The sequence below is a fragment of the Megalobrama amblycephala genome, unplaced genomic scaffold (genome assembly GCF_018812025.1).
Source record: "Megalobrama amblycephala isolate DHTTF-2021 unplaced genomic scaffold, ASM1881202v1 scaffold576, whole genome shotgun sequence".
NCBI lineage: Eukaryota > Metazoa > Chordata > Actinopteri > Cypriniformes > Xenocyprididae > Megalobrama > Megalobrama amblycephala.
This window is the reverse complement of record NW_025953484.1, coordinates 1-16,736: the sequence shown is the minus strand read 5'-3', so window position 1 is coordinate 16,736 and position 16,736 is coordinate 1. Positions and strand designations below refer to the sequence as shown.

The window sequence follows — 16,736 nt, the reverse complement described above, 5'->3', positions numbered from 1 at the left end:
TCAGCTGATTCCATAACTGTGGAGCAGTAACTGCAAAGGCTCTGTCACCTTTTGATTTTAGACGTGATCGTGGGATGTGCAAGAGAGCTTTATTGGCAGATCTGAGGGACCTAGGAGCTGAGTTCAAATAAATAAGATCAGAGATATACAGTAGGATGGTGCTTGTCCATTAAGAGCTTTAAAAACAATCAGCAACATTTTAAACTGAATTCTAAAAAAGACAGGAAGCCAGTGAAGAGAAGCTAAAATTGGAGTGATATGATCACGTTTTTTTTGCACTAGTTAACAGTCTAGCTGCTGCGTTCTGGACCATCTGCAAATGTGACAATGAAGATTGAGGAAGGCCAAGGTACAGCGAATTACAATAGTCCAGCCGTGATGTGATAAATGGATGAATAACTTTCTCCAAATCTGGAAAGGAAAGTGTTGATTTAAGTCTGGAAATGATTCTCAGTTGATAGTAGCTGTTTTTAACAGCTGAGCTAATTTGTTTTTGAATGTAACAGACAACATACTAACATACATGCTAATCATGTTAGATGTTGTAACACTTCTGCTGTAATGAGTGTCTTTCTTCATTGACATCAGGGCTCTAAAATATTCTTTAAAAAAGTACCTTACATTTTTGTAAAAATGTACATTTAAATGGAAATCTAAACATAAATGAGGATAAATATAAGTTAACACACATTACCAAGGTGTATGTTGTCTGCCACATTCAAAAACACACATCATTGTCACTAGACTCTAGGACAGCCTTAACCCAGGCACAAAAACATAAACTCTTCTAAATCCTCAACACAACATAATACTAAACTCCAAAATGTTTTTACCTTTACTAAAAAACAAATAAAATAACAAATGATTTTAACATTTAATCTCCTAATGCAGTGTCAAGCAAAGCCTGGAACTAGATTCAATGTCCAGTTACAAAATGCCAACAAAAATAATTTAGTCACAACCCCAACAGGCTAAGTTAACTTTACATTTTATAGATTTGTAAATGTGACATTAATTAGTGACATTTTGTCTAATATAATAAATTGAACAAGCAGCAAAACTACTTATTTTCTGTGTAAGTATTATCATTTTATCAGTGATGCTTGCGGTAAGTAGCCAACTCTGACCTCTGAACTTATTCTTCTTTGACTGTGTTTTATACATCAGTTTTGATGGAGTAACTCAGTACTTTATTAAGCAGTTGTGTCTGATGAGGAAGTCACACTGTGAGGTCTATTAAATGCAGGACAGGAAGAAACTTTACCTGCTACAAACTCAGCACTTCAAAAGCAAATGACCACATACAAAAGATCAAACCGTGTTTCTATAGAAATCAGACCGCAGCAGGTTTCAGTTTGACTCAGATGAGCTGCTCAAGATCCACTGTCCTGCAGAGTTTAACTCCAACCCTGATCAAACTCACATGCCTGTATAATCCTGAAGACCTCGATTCACTTGTTCAGGTGTGTTTGATTAGGGTTGGAGCTAAACTCTGCAGGAAAGTGGATCTCGAGAGCCAGTTGCTGACCCAAGCTGGCCAGTTGCGAGTTGAGGACCCCTGCTCTAGAGTCACACCTCTGTAATAGTGGTAAAGTGAGATGGCACATGTTTTTTTACTTTTCTGCTTTGTTTTTCCATACACAGTAATTGATATTTGGATATTCAGTTGAACTATACAACCATTTTGAAATCAATAAGCTCTTTTTTACCATGTAATGCAAACAGATTCACACAGTGTTCTTCTACTTTTGCATATTAATATTAGACTACACTACATTATCAATGTAAAATGATAAAAGAAGAATTATATCCCCACTATTAAAACAGTTAAAAGTTTTAATAAGAGCCAGAAGAACATCTTGTAGCTACAGTCAAAGTGACGTGTTCAGTCAGTCTTTGTTGTGGGAGGATTCACACCATCTTGAATGTTTCCAGAGAACAGTCTATTCAGACTCTGAGCAACAGAAGAAAATGTTTCACACGTTTTTGTTCTATTTGTGCTGCTGGAGCCTGATAGGTAAGTTATAAAAGTGTTTTTATGGCTTAGTATTTCAGAACAGGGTAACAAAACTACTGTTTTTAAATAGTTTGTGATGCTTGTTACTGTACGTACTCTAAAAATATTTCTGCAGTAATCATTAGCAACAACATTAGTTGTAAAATGCATTTATTAGTAAAAATCCATTAACATAATTTCAACCTCAAACTTTGTAAACCAAGTCTTAATTTGTTCTTGTGTTTTTTTCAGGTGTGTTTGCTGCTGAAACAAATGAAATACAGTCAGTGATGGAGGGAGATTCAGTCACTCTAAACTCTGATCTTACTGAAATACATGAAGACGACGACATACTGTGGAAATACGGAGCTGAAAACTCTCTCATAGCTAAAATCAGCATAGAGAAGCAAATCTTTTCCACATCTGATGGTCCTCATGGGAGATTCAGAGACAGACTGAAGCTGGACAATCAAACTGGATCTCTGACCATCACAAACACCACAATGAAACATACTGGAGTTTATGAACTAGAGATCAATGGAGCGAAACTCACAACAAAAACATTCATTGTTTCTGTCTATGGTGAGTCTAAAGATCCTTTGTCTTGTCTTTAAATGTATGTCAAACAGGCAAATATTTGGAGAATATTTTGGAGAAACTTTTTTACAACTTTTTTACGATTGATGGCATTGCATTGTCATGGCAGAGTAGTTGTAAAATTGGATATAACTTTACAAAGCAAAAGTTAGCAATTGATTTTTCATACAAAAATTATGTTAACGCATTTTGTGGCCCACATTGCGCCTCACTGTAACCCAGATTTTTGCTTTTCTGGAGGACAAATGTAAATAATTTTTTGTGGTTGAGCCTAACTAGTAGTGAACTCAGAAAATTATATTATTTACACTGAAATGTTTAATCACAGAAACACTAACTGACCATTAACACACTACAGTGAAAATTATTTCAAGAAATTTCTGCTCTTTTCCATGTTTTCCAGCTCCTCTGCCTACTCCTAACATTATCAGAGATTGTTCTTCACCATCATCTTCATCATCGTCATCAAATTGTTCATTGGTTTGTTCAGCTGTGAATGTGAGTCATGTGACTCTCTCCTGGTACAAAGGAAACAGTTTATTGTCCAGCATCAGTGTGTCTGATCTCAGCATCAGTCTCTCTCTACCTCTGGAGGTGGAATATCAGGATAAAAACACCTACAGCTGTGTGCTGAACAATCCCATCAGCCACCAGACTCAACATCTCAACATCACTCAATACTGTTATGTTACATGTCCAGGTATGGTGGTGATTAACTAAGCTTATCATATTTCTATTAAATAGAGCTGATGTTTGATATGGTTTGTTAGGCAGACACACAGATTCACTCACACTAATGCCTCATTTTGTCCATTACAGATAAAGGTCTACCTTTACTGTACATAGTGCTGATCTCTGCTGGATCTCTGCTGATTGTTTCTGCAGTCGTGACGTGCTGCATCTGCAATAAGTGTAGAAAAAAAGGCAAGGAGAACATGCAATTCATTTGTACAAATATTTATCTTTTTTAGGACAGAAATTTTAATGTTAAAACTTTGTCATTTTAAAACCTCCGTTATTATTTTCAATGCAGTCCAGACATGGGAGGAAGACAGAACCGATTCAGCATTGTGCAAACCAACAACACGACAAAAGGTAAGATCATTAATGACAGGAAGTTGTTGTAGTCAGTCAGTTTGCAGCATCAGACGGACAGTGAACAGATGTTTGTGGTTTATCGACTCAACCGTCATCGTTTGTATCTTCAGTAGGGAGCAGATCAAAAAGCATTGTTTAAGCGTTTTTTTATGCTGTAAACTGTTTGCACCTCGGTGTAAGTTTTTCCATTTTGCAGAACCATTTTGATTTTGCAGACTTAAAAACATTAGTACAAATCAAAAGTATGGCTCTTTCAATCATTGTATCTACACCGGATGTGTGCAGTGTGTCTTATATGACTGAACTACATCGCTCCGATTAATAAATAGGGTTGCTGAATCGCGACACATCTGTAGACCATTTCTCTTTATATTTTTGCTTTTGATGTGAACTGTGGCCTAAATTATCTTTTTTTTTTTTAAATCATACTTAATGTGCTTCATTTTACATTTTTAAATAACCCATAAAAAGTTTTTGGAGAGAAAGTGAGACAGAGTTGTGTAGCGATATTAGCTCAAAATAAATACATAATAAATCATAACTAGTTATAATTAATTATGAATATTTGGATCAGTTAATAAAATTAACTTAATGTAATAAAATTAAAATTACAATCAATTAACCTGTTTGTCCAGTGAAAACTCAGGGCCCTATTTTAACGATCTAAACGCAAAGTGTAAAGCGCACGGCGCAGGTGCACTCAGGGCGTGTCCAAATCCACTTTTGCTATTTTAACGACGGAAAAACGGTCCGTGCGCCGGGGCGCATTTTTGAAATGGGTTGTCCCTATTCTCTTAATGAGTAATGGGCGTAACGTTCAATAAACCAATCAGAGTGTCATCTCCCATTCCCTTTAAGAGCGAGATGCGCTCGCGCCATGGCGGATTGCTATTTACATGGCGGAATTTGTTGGCGGAAAAGCTGAACGCTTTTCAAGTGAAGAAACCGATCTGCTCGTGCGATGAGTCAGTTAATACATGTGTGTGTATTGGCACGATTGTTCAATTAATTAGTCAATTTCGTTCATCATTATAAATAGTAATAGGCTGAATTGAAAATAGGTAGCCTAATTCTAATACACGCAATGACTATTCATCATTACATTTTTATATTTATGTACACAATAATATTCTTTTACACTGTATCCTTTTGTTTTTAATATTTGGCATGTTTGTGTGATGCGCATCCCTGTGTGTAATAAGCAAAGTCAACGCGCACTGTGGACGCGCCCAGAGGCGCAGTTTCTACCAACGCGCTCTAACAAAAAAATATTGCGCCATTGACTTTAGACTAGGTTTGAGTTGGTCTATGGCGCAGTCTATTTTCAGCTCCTTAAAATAGCAATGCGCCGGCAATGCGCCTGAACACACCTCTTTTTTAGACCAGCACGCCCATGGGCGCACTAACTGGTGCAAATGCATTTACTAATTTAAGGACGTGGCGCTGAACGGGAAAACGCGAACGGCGCCGGACGCAAACTAGCAAACACACTTGCGCTGCGCCTTGCATCGCATTGTGCCGGGTGTATTATAGGGCCCTCGGTGTTAATTGTTTATTAATTCTGAGAAATGTTCCTTTCCAGGTTATGGGAAACAACATTCCTATTGTATGGTACTTCTCAGAGCATGTATTCGGGATCTAAATAATTTAAGAGGCAATCTATTCACAGACAGGGTTTCAGAACCAATATGAATTGTGCACAAGTTTTGTTAACTAAATCACGAACACATAGCTAACTAACAAACACAAACATACATACACATAAACAGGTAAAATGATAAATGATGGGAAGTGGGAAACAGTAGGAGCTATGAAGAAACCAAAAACCAGGGAAAGAATCATCAGTATTCATCATAAAATCTCCCTTGTAACAAAGGAGGATACTGGCATTAAGCCTCTTTTTGAAGAGCTTCTGGATATAGTGCCGCCGTAGGAAGTCCTGAGAATTCAGTCTGATGGTACTGAAGTTACAATCGATGTCTTCTGTGTTGAATGAAGAAGCGATAACAAACTTGCGTGGTTATTTTGAATCTTGTATTAGGGAAGAGTTCTTTCACTCTTCTAGAGGAGCACATGGCTGGGGTTGCGGGTTTAAGATTACAATCCTGGCAGGCCCTTAAGCCTTGGCCTAAAGAGGTCGCCCTGCAGGGCGTCAAGGCCCCGGTTCAAATGAAATCGAAGAACGAACTGATGTGACGTCATTTCGAACAAAATCAGGCCAAAACGAAGTTTGTTTTGTGTTCTTTTTGGAAGTTCAAAATGACTTGCTCCAGCTGCAAAACACCTTCGTACTACCATTGGTCAGTGATGATAACGTAATAGGAGGTGTGTGCCGAGACTCCGCCTTCACTTGCGTGGGACGCGTCTGGCGTCTCTGACTCATTTGATCTGTTGAGTTCAGCTCAAAGTAAAGCTCAAATGCAGCTTTTGCAGCCATGTGTTTCTTTGTAGTGCTGCAACAAGTATCTTTGCTGTTCCTCCTGTGTGAAAGAAAAATGATTGTCTTTCACACAAAAGCAACAGCAAAGATACTTGTTTCAGCACGTCTACAGAGGTGTCAGTCATGATAAACCTTCAGAACTCTGATAACTGTTTAAAAAGTCAGGTGATTATCTGAATTGATGTCATTTTATCTTTTTGCTCCATGTTAGCATCTGTAGTAGTTTTTAATAACAAAACCAAAAATTCTGTTACTGAGGTTAAGGTTATTAAGAGAATAACAAGGTTGTTCAGGTTAGTAAAAGGGAAACCTAAGTTGGTCTTCTATTAATTGTCTATTGCATCAGCAAGATTCCTGACTGAGATTCCTATCTTTCCTTTCAGAAATCAAAGGTGGAGTCTGTGTATGAAAATGTTCCCAAAAAAAGATGACCAAATACTGGAATTGATGTTAGGGTTCCTATGGGTCTCTGCCTCACACCGTTTGCTTTTATTTACATTTATTTCCCGACAGGATGTCTATATAAGTTATTGTATTGTTTAAGATGTTGTTGATCTGTATTAGTTTCATTTAGTGGTGCACCATAGTATCCAGAAACGTAACTAAGCATTTTATGGAAATGTATATAACTTTCATTATTAAAAATTGATCCCAACCTTCACTATGCTGTTTGTCAATCAGTTACTGTTACTGGTTTACAATATCACACACACACAAATCCACACTATGCTGGATATTTTGGCAAATGTAACATGTGTAACAAAGTCTCTTTAGAGCAGAGGTCCTCAACTCTGGCCCTCGAGATCCACTTTCCTGCAGAGTTTAGCTCCAACCCTGATCAAACACTCCTGAACAAACTAATCAAGGTCTTCAGGATTACTACAAAGTTGCAGGTAGGTGTGTTTCAGGGTGGGTGATATGACCAAAATCTTATATCACGATATGAGTAATTTTATTTCATGATAGCGATGTACATCACGATATAGGTATAATTTTTGCTTTAATAAGGTTATAATATCAAAGTGTTTGGTACCATAGAATCTTCATAATTGTCACCAATGTCAATATCATGAAAAAAACAAATACAGGCCTAAAAACAAAAAAAGGAAAAACTCAAGCTCACAGAAGATAAGTAAACAGTCAGTGATGAAATAAGAATAAGAATCCAATTACAAGCAAAAAGACAAAAAAAATACAATAAATAAGAATTGCTATATATATTAGGGTTCTGTCACTTCGATCTATGTATTTTGGGGTTTGTGACAGAGCTCTCTGTCGTCTCGCACTCATTGAAGCAAAGTGCGAGAGATCACTTCCGTCATCAGAACGCGTTTTCTGACCTCACCAACAGGATGTGGAGGGCAGTTGGACATAGTGGTGTTTTAGAGGTAAAAAATAATATAAATACTGTTTGGTTTCTCGCACAAACTGATCGTTTCACTGAAAAAAAAAGCAACTTAAAAGTCGAAGATGTTTCACCCTGTTTTGCTCTGATTGTGTTTGTGGCGTCTGGTTGGTGAGTTTAAATGTGTTTTAAGGCTTCAATTGCTTCTGGTCTGGTACCGTGAAATAATGCTGGTTGCCGGTGACCATTCTGGTAAGGAGCCTAAGTAAAGCAAACACTGATCACCATAATGGTGTATTCAATGTTATAATGCAGTTACAACAAACAAAATCTAATATTAAAAAGCCAAGGGTCAAGAGCTTAACTAAAGAAACCCCGATCTCCATGATGGTGACTTAAGCCGAGTTCAGACTGCACGATTCTCAAAGCAGTCGGGTCACTGTTCTTTTCACACTTCATGACTATCTTGGCCAGCATTCAGTCGCTGCTGTGTTCAAACTGCACGATGGATCGGCGACAGAAGGTTTCACACTGCATGACTTTACAATAGGAAGAATCGCCGACAACTCTGTCTGGCACGCAAACTACATTTCACAACCAAACACACGCGAGATGTGACAAGGAAACAATGCGATATCATGCATGTAAGACTGAAGTTCTCACGTGAGACTGGGTTTATTATTAAAAACGGTAACCCGCAAGAAGCTTGCAATATTGCCTGTGCGCTGATTTGCAGCGAGAACAAGAAGAAGAAAAGAAGAATATGGAGGAGGAAATGGTTGGGGACACACAAGGAACAAGGATTGCTGATATTGTGGTCTATAACTCCTCCCCGAACTCCCCGCTGCTCTGTATCTTGCTCTCATTGGCTGTCAGTCATAGCCGATGTAGTTTTCAGTCAGAACACTTTTCACACAGCAGGATTTTGAATCGCCGACAGGTCCAGATATTTAGCATGCCAAATATCTCACGGGCGTCAGCGACTCGTCGGCGATTCTCTCAGATCGCGTCGTCTTTGCTCATTCACACTGCCTGATTGTCACTCGCGAGAACGAGCACCTGTGATTTTGGGCATTTGTCGGCAATTTCTCAAAACCTGTCGGCGAGCCAAAATCAGGGCTAAAATCATGCAATCTGAACTCGGCTTTAAATGTGATTTTCTCCTTTGGTGATTCTGCTTGTTAACAGATCACCTTCCTGACACATTTACTGTGTTAAAATCATTACACAGTGAATGTGTCAAAATTAACACAACAAGTGTTGTCCCTAAACTCACACACTGATGTGTGAGAATTTAACACAGTTTGAGTCAGTTTTAACACATCCTTTCTAAGAGAGCAAGTATTGAATATCTCTGATGATATTATTATACTTAATCCAAACCAAGAGACACGTGATCAGAGAACACATGCAGTTTAACAGAGGAACACAATATAAAAGAAATACTGACAGCAAGACAAAAGTGACAGAAGATACTGAGCAAATCACTCCTGATAACATGCTGATTCAGGGTGAGCCACTAGGTGGAGCTGTTGATGACCAACAGATGAGACCACAGAGACAAATCACACTAGAGATTTAACTACAATGCTTCCCATGGGGGAAAATGTTTTCATGTCTGGAAATGTTCAATTTTGTTTTCAAAGAGGAAAAAGAAAATAACATGTTTGTACAGAGTAAATTAGGCCTTCCAGGTAACAAAGGACTCAACATCCAATTTAACATTTGCAGTTATGACTAGCGCAGAAATCATGTTTGCTAAAATGTAGTGTTTGTTATTTATTTAGAGTTCCATAGTTTGTATGATCACAGTTTTATGTAAGTTTTTAAGCAGAAAACGAGCTGGAATCAGAGTTCTCTTTCTCACTGACGGCACTACGCCAATTCTACAGGCTGAATCGCCCCCCCAAAAAACCCCAGCGGCATCTGACTAGGGCCAATGGTGCAGGACACACTGAAAAACCTAAGCCAGCTAATGCTCAAAAACAGCCTGACGTTGACCAGCAGCTGATGGTCAGCTCGGTGCGGGCTTAAGATTCATATAAAGTAACTTAACGAGACATATTTAAACATAACAGCATCAAACAGGATCTGCTTGAAGTTGCAGCCTGGAGCTTGAAGTGACAAAGTTCAGAGTGTAAAATAATCAGCAAAAACAAAAATGGGGATTTTCACACACATCAGCACTGACAAACTGTTCAGTTATTTTAGACAAGGGTGGAGTTTCACAACACTTCACTAAAATCCGCTCTCACATCAGATCATCTGTCATTTATTACTGAAGTAGTTTTAAAGAGTTTGTCTTGGTCTCATATTTGTGGACTGAAAGCATTGAAGATGTTTCACACTGTTTTGTTCTGCTTGTGTTTGTGGCGTCTGGTTGGTGAGTTTGAAATGTGTTTTTATGGCTTTTAAGACCAATTAGGTTTATGTCAAGATCATTCAATCAGAGCAGTTTCATTCAAAAAAACAATTCCAACTTGCATTAATTTCATGCACAGGAGTAATAGAGCAACAAATGATATATAAATACTTGGATAACCTTTGAAGAAATGAACAATATACTAAAAAATGTGGCCTACATCAAAGTCTAAAAATGAAACTGACAACAGCTCAATTATATAACCATGAACAATTGCCTAAATTGTCTGTTACCTGGGACCATCGAAGTGTTCAAATTACAGCTATGACCACAGCATTACAAGCTGGTAATGCTGTTTGTGGAGTTGTTTAATCAGATCTTCAGAGATTTCATGTCTTTTATCTTCAGTTCATCTAAGGCTGTGGCTGAAGAAAGTTGTAGTTTGTGTTCTTATTTCTCTTTCTTTCAGTGTTTGTTCACAGCAGGTGTTTGAATGGTTGAAAGAATGTTTCAGGAACATCAAACTAACCTTTAAATAACATTCTACTAACATTAAGGAAACTGGACATTTTTATGTTCTTGGAATGTTACAAATCAACATTAGAATGTTGAAATTTAGATCAAAATTAAGTTGAAAGAACGTTTGAGGAACATTATACCTTATAAAAACTCCTGTAACCTCAAGAAAACTGGACATTTTTTACATTCCCAGAACCAACACTGAATATTTAGAGAACGTTCTTATAAGAAAATTCTGTTAGATGGGAAGATATACTGTGAAATTGTTAGGGCAAATTATGGTACAAACAATGACAAGCTGTTGTACCTGTAAAGTGGGACTTTTACACATTTTTTGTAACATGCTGTAGTTGTGGAGCAAATTCAGACAGTTTAGAGAAAGGTGCTCTGCTCTTAAAGGGGCCTCGTCTTATTCTATTCATTACAAACTTCAGTTCCTGCATCAGTAAATCAGTTTTATACAAAATCACAATAAAAATCATTTTAAATGTAATGTTCAAACTGTATAAACTTACTTAAAAAGTCTCATTATTTTATTTTTGTTCTTCAGGTGTGTTTGGTGATTCAGATGCAGTGAAGTCAGTGTCAGTGATGGAGGGAGATTCAGTCACTCTAAACACTGATCTTACTGAAATACAGACAGATGATCTGATCCTGTGGACGTTTGGAACCAAAGGGCCTCTTATAGCTGTAACCAATGGAAAGACCAGTAAGATCTATGATGTTCTTAATGGGAGATTCAGAGACAGACTGAAGCTGGACAAGCGAACTGGATTTCTGACCATCACAGACATCAGATCTGAACATGTTGGAGAATATAAAGTTGAGATCAGCGGCAGCACAAAGCCTGATATCAGATTCAGTGTTTCTGTCAATAGTGAGTCACAGTTACAGTGTTATTTGCACAGTAATTTTTTTTTTTTTTTAGATCTAAAAATTCATTCACTCAACCTTTTTACATTTTTTTCTTCATTCAACTAGAAATAAGTCAAAATAGGTTAAATGAACATGAGCTGTGATATTGAAAACTTAAAAAAATAAGTTCACTTTACTTTCGTAAAGTTATTCCAACTAAACTTTATACGTTCAAATAACTATGTTGAAAGTACTTATAATTGTAAGTAAATACAACTGGACCCACTTTATATTAAGTGGCCTTAACTACTATGTACTTACATTTAAATTAATCATTTGATACAATGCACTTATTGTGTACATACATGTTTTTACATTGTACTTATATTTTAAAAACACCTGCATGTAATTACATCTGTAATTAATTTCTGTAATTACATTCATAATTACACTGTTGACCCATCCCTTAACCCTTACCCCTACCCTTAAACCTACCCATACCACCAAAGCTTTCCCTAACCTTACCCGTATACACCTCAATATCAGCAAAAGTGTTTTGCAATTCAATATGAACCCAATAAGTACATTGTACTTATTTTTTGATGTAAGTACATAGTAGTTAAGGCCACTTAATAACTAAGTCAATGTAAAAAGACAACTCAAAATGTTAGAAATTTCCTGTTGTTTTTCAAGTGTTTATTAGGGATCTCTACACAAATTATTTAAAAATGAATTTGTAACAAACAAACCACCGAGTCACATACACAATTATTGATGCACCTTTCATCTGGTCATTTCTCTGACTGTGTAATCATTTTTTTTTTTTTTTTTTTTTTTGAATCTATTGTAAATTTTGAGAAATAAAGCCAAAGGATAAAGACTGTATCAGGATTAATCGTCAGCTCTGTCAGATATGTTATGTGTTCATTTATTTAAAACCTGACCCACACGCTCCTTCACATCCTCATGTCAGGTCCTCCTTCAGGTCCTCCTGTGTCTGTATCTCTGATAATGGTGCTGATTTCTGCCACCGCCGCTGGATCTCTGCTGATTGTGGCTGTAATTGGGATGTGCAGGAAACTGGGAGATGCAGGTCAAATGAGCCTACGGCTTAAAACATCTGTAAAAATGAGACTTTTTTGTGAATCAACAATATTCTTAATTTTTATTAAACATGTCTGTCATTACAGATCAGACATATGAAGACGAGACTGATCCGGCACTCTATAAAAAAATGACAGTAAGTGTTTCTGTATTGTTTCAGTGACATTTACATGTATTTGTTTAACAGCTGATTTAACAGAGCAAAATAACTGCTGAACATACAGCAATTATACACAAGCACAAAACAATCATTCAATGCAAAGAAACACTCACTTATATCCAATAATAGGATAATAATAAATTATTAATCCTCATGATGATCTTGCAGCAATTTCTGACATTTATTCATTGTCATCAGGGTTGTTTTTGACTCTTTGTGTTTGTCTGACAGGAATCTGAGATGACGGAGGTGATTTACACGTGTTTCACCACAGAACAATGATCAAACTCTCTGTGATTCTCACAAATGAAGTGATTTGTTTTCTCATTTATATTTCCACAAAGTGATCTTTAATGAGTTTTTTGTTATCCTGAATGATAAATACTGTAGATTAACAAAGAATGCTTTAATTATTTAGTATAACATGATTTTTTTTTCTATATGCATCTGCCTGCCCACATGTTTAATATAAATAAAGTTTTCTCCGTGTTTTAATATACAGCATGCAGAACTCAAATGGGTCTGACACCTTTTGGTGTCTGTGCCGACTCTCAGACTATTTATCTGAAAGCAGCATTTGCATGAACACTAGCTTGTTCACACTGTATTATGTTGAGTGTCAATCCACAGTCTACGAGCCTCCGTTAGCCTCATGTAGTCTCTGATCAAGTGTTTCTTGGTTTGGAGCAAATATAATAATATCATCAGAGATATTCTCACTCCATCAATACCTGCGTGTGCTGACGTGACTTCATGTTGATTTTGACGACATGTTTGTATCAGTACCTTTACAGCAAAAATTGTGATGCCTCTGGATTGTGCTGTAAATTCTAGTTAATCGTAACCCCATTTCAGATGAAGATTACTGAACACAGTGGAGCCGTTCCTATCTTGAAGGAGCTTGTCTAGAGTTGGAATTGGGTACTGATCTCGAATTGCTTTATTTGGCTGCCTCATATCCACACGTTTGCTCAAAATCGCATCTAATAACTGATATCTTTGTCATCTCTGAAATCGCAGTCTTTAGCAGCTCATCTAAGCCATCTGAGAATCTGTTGCATGACAAAAGTAAATTGAATCCACTGATGCTCAATCGGTGATGCTGTGGATGTGGTTCGACACAACAAATCCCAGACAGATGCCCTATTTCTGACGAACTCCAGTGCTTTGGGTTTGACACAAATGATTAATGGATTTGGAACATTCGTTTTGTCATGTCCAGTAGACATCAGCTTGGTGTGACCATCACCGTCGCGTCCGGTGGGGTGAAAAGACAAGAAAATTTGATGAGGCATATAATCGCCCTCACCGGTAATGAAGGTCTTAAAGGGTTAGTTCCCCTAAATATGAAAATAATGTCATTTATTACTCACCCTCATGTTGTTCCACACCCGTAAGACCTTTGTTCATCTTCGGAACACAAATTAAGATATTTTTGTTGAAATCCGATGACTCAGTGAGGCCTGCATAGCCATCTGTAACGAAGGGAACTGGATGACGGAGTTAGAGATCCATGTGCTGGCTTTATAAAAATGAGCATAGTCCTATAGGCAAAGGGTCAAACACCAGCAAACAGATACAGGAGGGCAACGCAAAAGAGTAATCCAAAACACAGGCAATGGTGAAGACAGGCAGCAAACGATCATCAAACAAGGAAAACAGTCCAGGGTCAAAAACAAAGGCAAGGCAAGGAAAATGAAACACGGAGACAAGGTCGGATAAAGGCTCAACAATAATCATAGATATATACACTAGATGTCGCCTTGGGGTTCTAAGCATGCGTCAAAACCGCCGCCATCTTGGAACAGGGGTCTTGTCATAGGAAGTAGCTAGGTAACGCTGCTATCTCCGCCTGTACTTTGAATTCATGGACGATGCCGGACTTTTGTGCTGCGTATGGATGTTCAAACGAAAGAAATCTAAAAAACAGACAGCAAGGGATTACATTTCACAAGGGAGAATGTGTTTTATGATATTGAATGTTACGAAATTATATTTCTGGTTACGTTGGTTTGTTTCAGTCCTTGGTTAACGACCCGTCACCGCTAGTGGCAGCTGCCACGGCTTTACCCGCCTGCCCCGTGACCTGCCACGAATAAACGACCTGTCACCGCTGCCACTCGACCTGTCACAGATATACCCGCCTGCTCAGCGACCTGTATGCGGTCACGCCATCTATGCTTAAAATGTATTGCGCGACATGAGGTTGATTGGTAGGTGAATTATTTTTAAAATTATTATTATTTTTTTAATTTTAGAAATATTTCTTGTTATACATGTTCCCATTTAAGTACCACTGTGGTGACTATCATGTTGTTTTTCTGTTTTATTTTTCAATAATTATATGTAAGTAGCGATAGTTCATTCGAAGTTTACTCAAGTGGAAGAATTAATTTTTCTCTGGACACATGCTCCGAAGCCTCGGCACAGACCGTAACATCACTAACATTCGTTCCAATGAACTGCCGTAGCCAAGGCGACATCTAGTGTATATATCTATGAACAATAAGTGTGTGCCTTTGAGTAGTGATGTTACGGTCTGTGCCGAGGCTTCGGAGCGTGTGTTGAGAAATCCCGGAAGCTTTCAGTGAAACGTGTATCGAAGCTTGTATCGCTTTAGACCAATGACGTCACTGATGACGTTCGAAGCCTCGCTTCTGCCTGACTGGTTCGAATGGTTCGACTGGAAGCGGTTCGAATCTTGGCGCGACATTTTGACAGATATATAAACCATGGGATCCCCTCAGAATGTGTGGTTTTAGAATAATAATATCGCCCCTCCTGCCTGTTATGACCAAAGAATTTATTTACACACATTTAATAGCTCCATTCATTTAAAAACCAATACGTTTATTACACAGTTATGTTAAACAATCATTATATACAACCAGAAAATACACAGTACATTCAAATAAATATATTAGCTTTGTGGAAATTTCTAAGCCTTAACTGCCGCAAAATAAAGAGTATCAATAATATCACATCAGGTCATCTGTAATGAATCTGCATGTTTTACACTCTTTGACCACCAGATGGTATTGTGAGCAAATGAAGCCTCGAGAAATGAACCCTTTTGTGAACCACTTGGCTGAAAAGCTTCAGTGCTTCATGAAGCTTCATCTCACCATCACTACCTTTGAGTGCAGCTTATAAAGTGTCACTGATGGGAAACAGGTGTGAGTGTGTGATTAGTTCCTAGGTGGGGAATTGTGGGAAATGGAGTCCAGAGTGAAGTGACTGCATGTGTGCAATGAAAAAGTCTTAATGGTGAAAATGAGAGCTCTGGTGGGGAGTGAGAGGAAGCAGCAGGCGACGGAAACGTGACACCAGCAATGACATTTCCTCTTTCAAGATCCATTAATGTACTAAAAACATATTTAAATCAGTTCATGTGAGTACAGTGGTTCAATATTGAATATTATAAAGCAATGAGAATACTTTGGTGCACCAAAAAAACTTATTTAGTGATGGCCGATTTCAAAACACTGCTTCAGGAAGATTCGGATCGTTATGAATCTTTTGTGTTGAATCATGATTCGGATCGCGTGTCAAACCTGCCAAACTGCTGAAATCACGTGACTTTGGCGCTCCGAACAGCTGATTCAACACAAAAGATTCATAACGCTCTGAAGCTTCCTGAAGCAGTGTTTTGAAATTGGCCATCACTATATAAGTCGTTATTTTGTTTTTTTTTGGCGCACCAAAAATATTCTCATTGCTTTATAATATTAATATTGAACCACTGTACTCACATGAACTGATTTAAATATGTTTTTAGTACATTAATGGATCTTGAGAGAGGAAATGTCATTGTTCCCTATGGAGGCCTCACTGAGCCATCGGATTTCAACAAGATGAATGAAGATGAATGAAGGTCTTACGGGTGTGGAACAGCATGAGGGTGAGTAACTAATGACAGAATTTAAATTTTTGGGTGAACTAACCCTTTAAGACAAGTTAAGAAGGGTAGTTAAGTAGCTAGTACTATACTAATCACGATATTTCAGATTATAATTTTGCATGAAATTTTGGCTTGAAAATACTCTTCTCTACAAAAGGGGGGCCCGGCAGAAAAAGTTTGCGAAACTCTGAAATCAGTCTGAGAGGAGAAACAATCGAGACATTTGATAAGAAATGAACAACAAACAAGCTGAAGACAGTTACAGGAGAGAGCAGAGACAAACACTCACAGGATCTCATGACAAGATCAAACTGTTGCTTTAAGATGTTTTTAACATGTTATGTGTCAGTTTATTTCTC

At 37.7% G+C, this 16,736-nt stretch overlaps 1 protein-coding gene across 1 annotated transcript; it reads left to right on the top strand.

The window, feature by feature from the left end:
* The first annotated feature begins 1,140 nt into the window (after window positions 1-1,140).
* Window positions 1,141-7,436, top strand: LOC125262060 (T-cell surface antigen CD2-like). The gene is made up of 6 exons (XM_048180620.1): window positions 1,141-2,017; window positions 2,249-2,578; window positions 2,997-3,293; window positions 3,413-3,517; window positions 3,627-3,688; window positions 6,515-7,436. The coding sequence occupies exons 1-6, from the start codon at window positions 1,972-1,974 to the stop codon at window positions 6,560-6,562; spliced, it is 888 nt and encodes a 295-aa protein (XP_048036577.1). The 5' UTR covers window positions 1,141-1,971; the 3' UTR covers window positions 6,563-7,436.
* Window positions 7,437-16,736: the final 9,300 nt, after the last annotated feature.

Bases quoted from the DNA above. Each gene is read 5' to 3' on its own strand.
- LOC125262060 (XM_048180620.1), top strand. From the start codon at position 1,972: ATGTTTCACACGTTTTTGTTCTATTTGTGCTGCTGGAGCCTGATAG. The intron at 2,579-2,996 runs GTGAGTCTAAAG...CATGTTTTCCAG, and splicing joins ATTCATTGTTTCTGTCTATG to CTCCTCTGCCTACTCCTAAC. The intron at 3,689-6,514 runs GTAAGATCATTA...CTTTCCTTTCAG, and splicing joins AACCAACAACACGACAAAAG to AAATCAAAGGTGGAGTCTGT.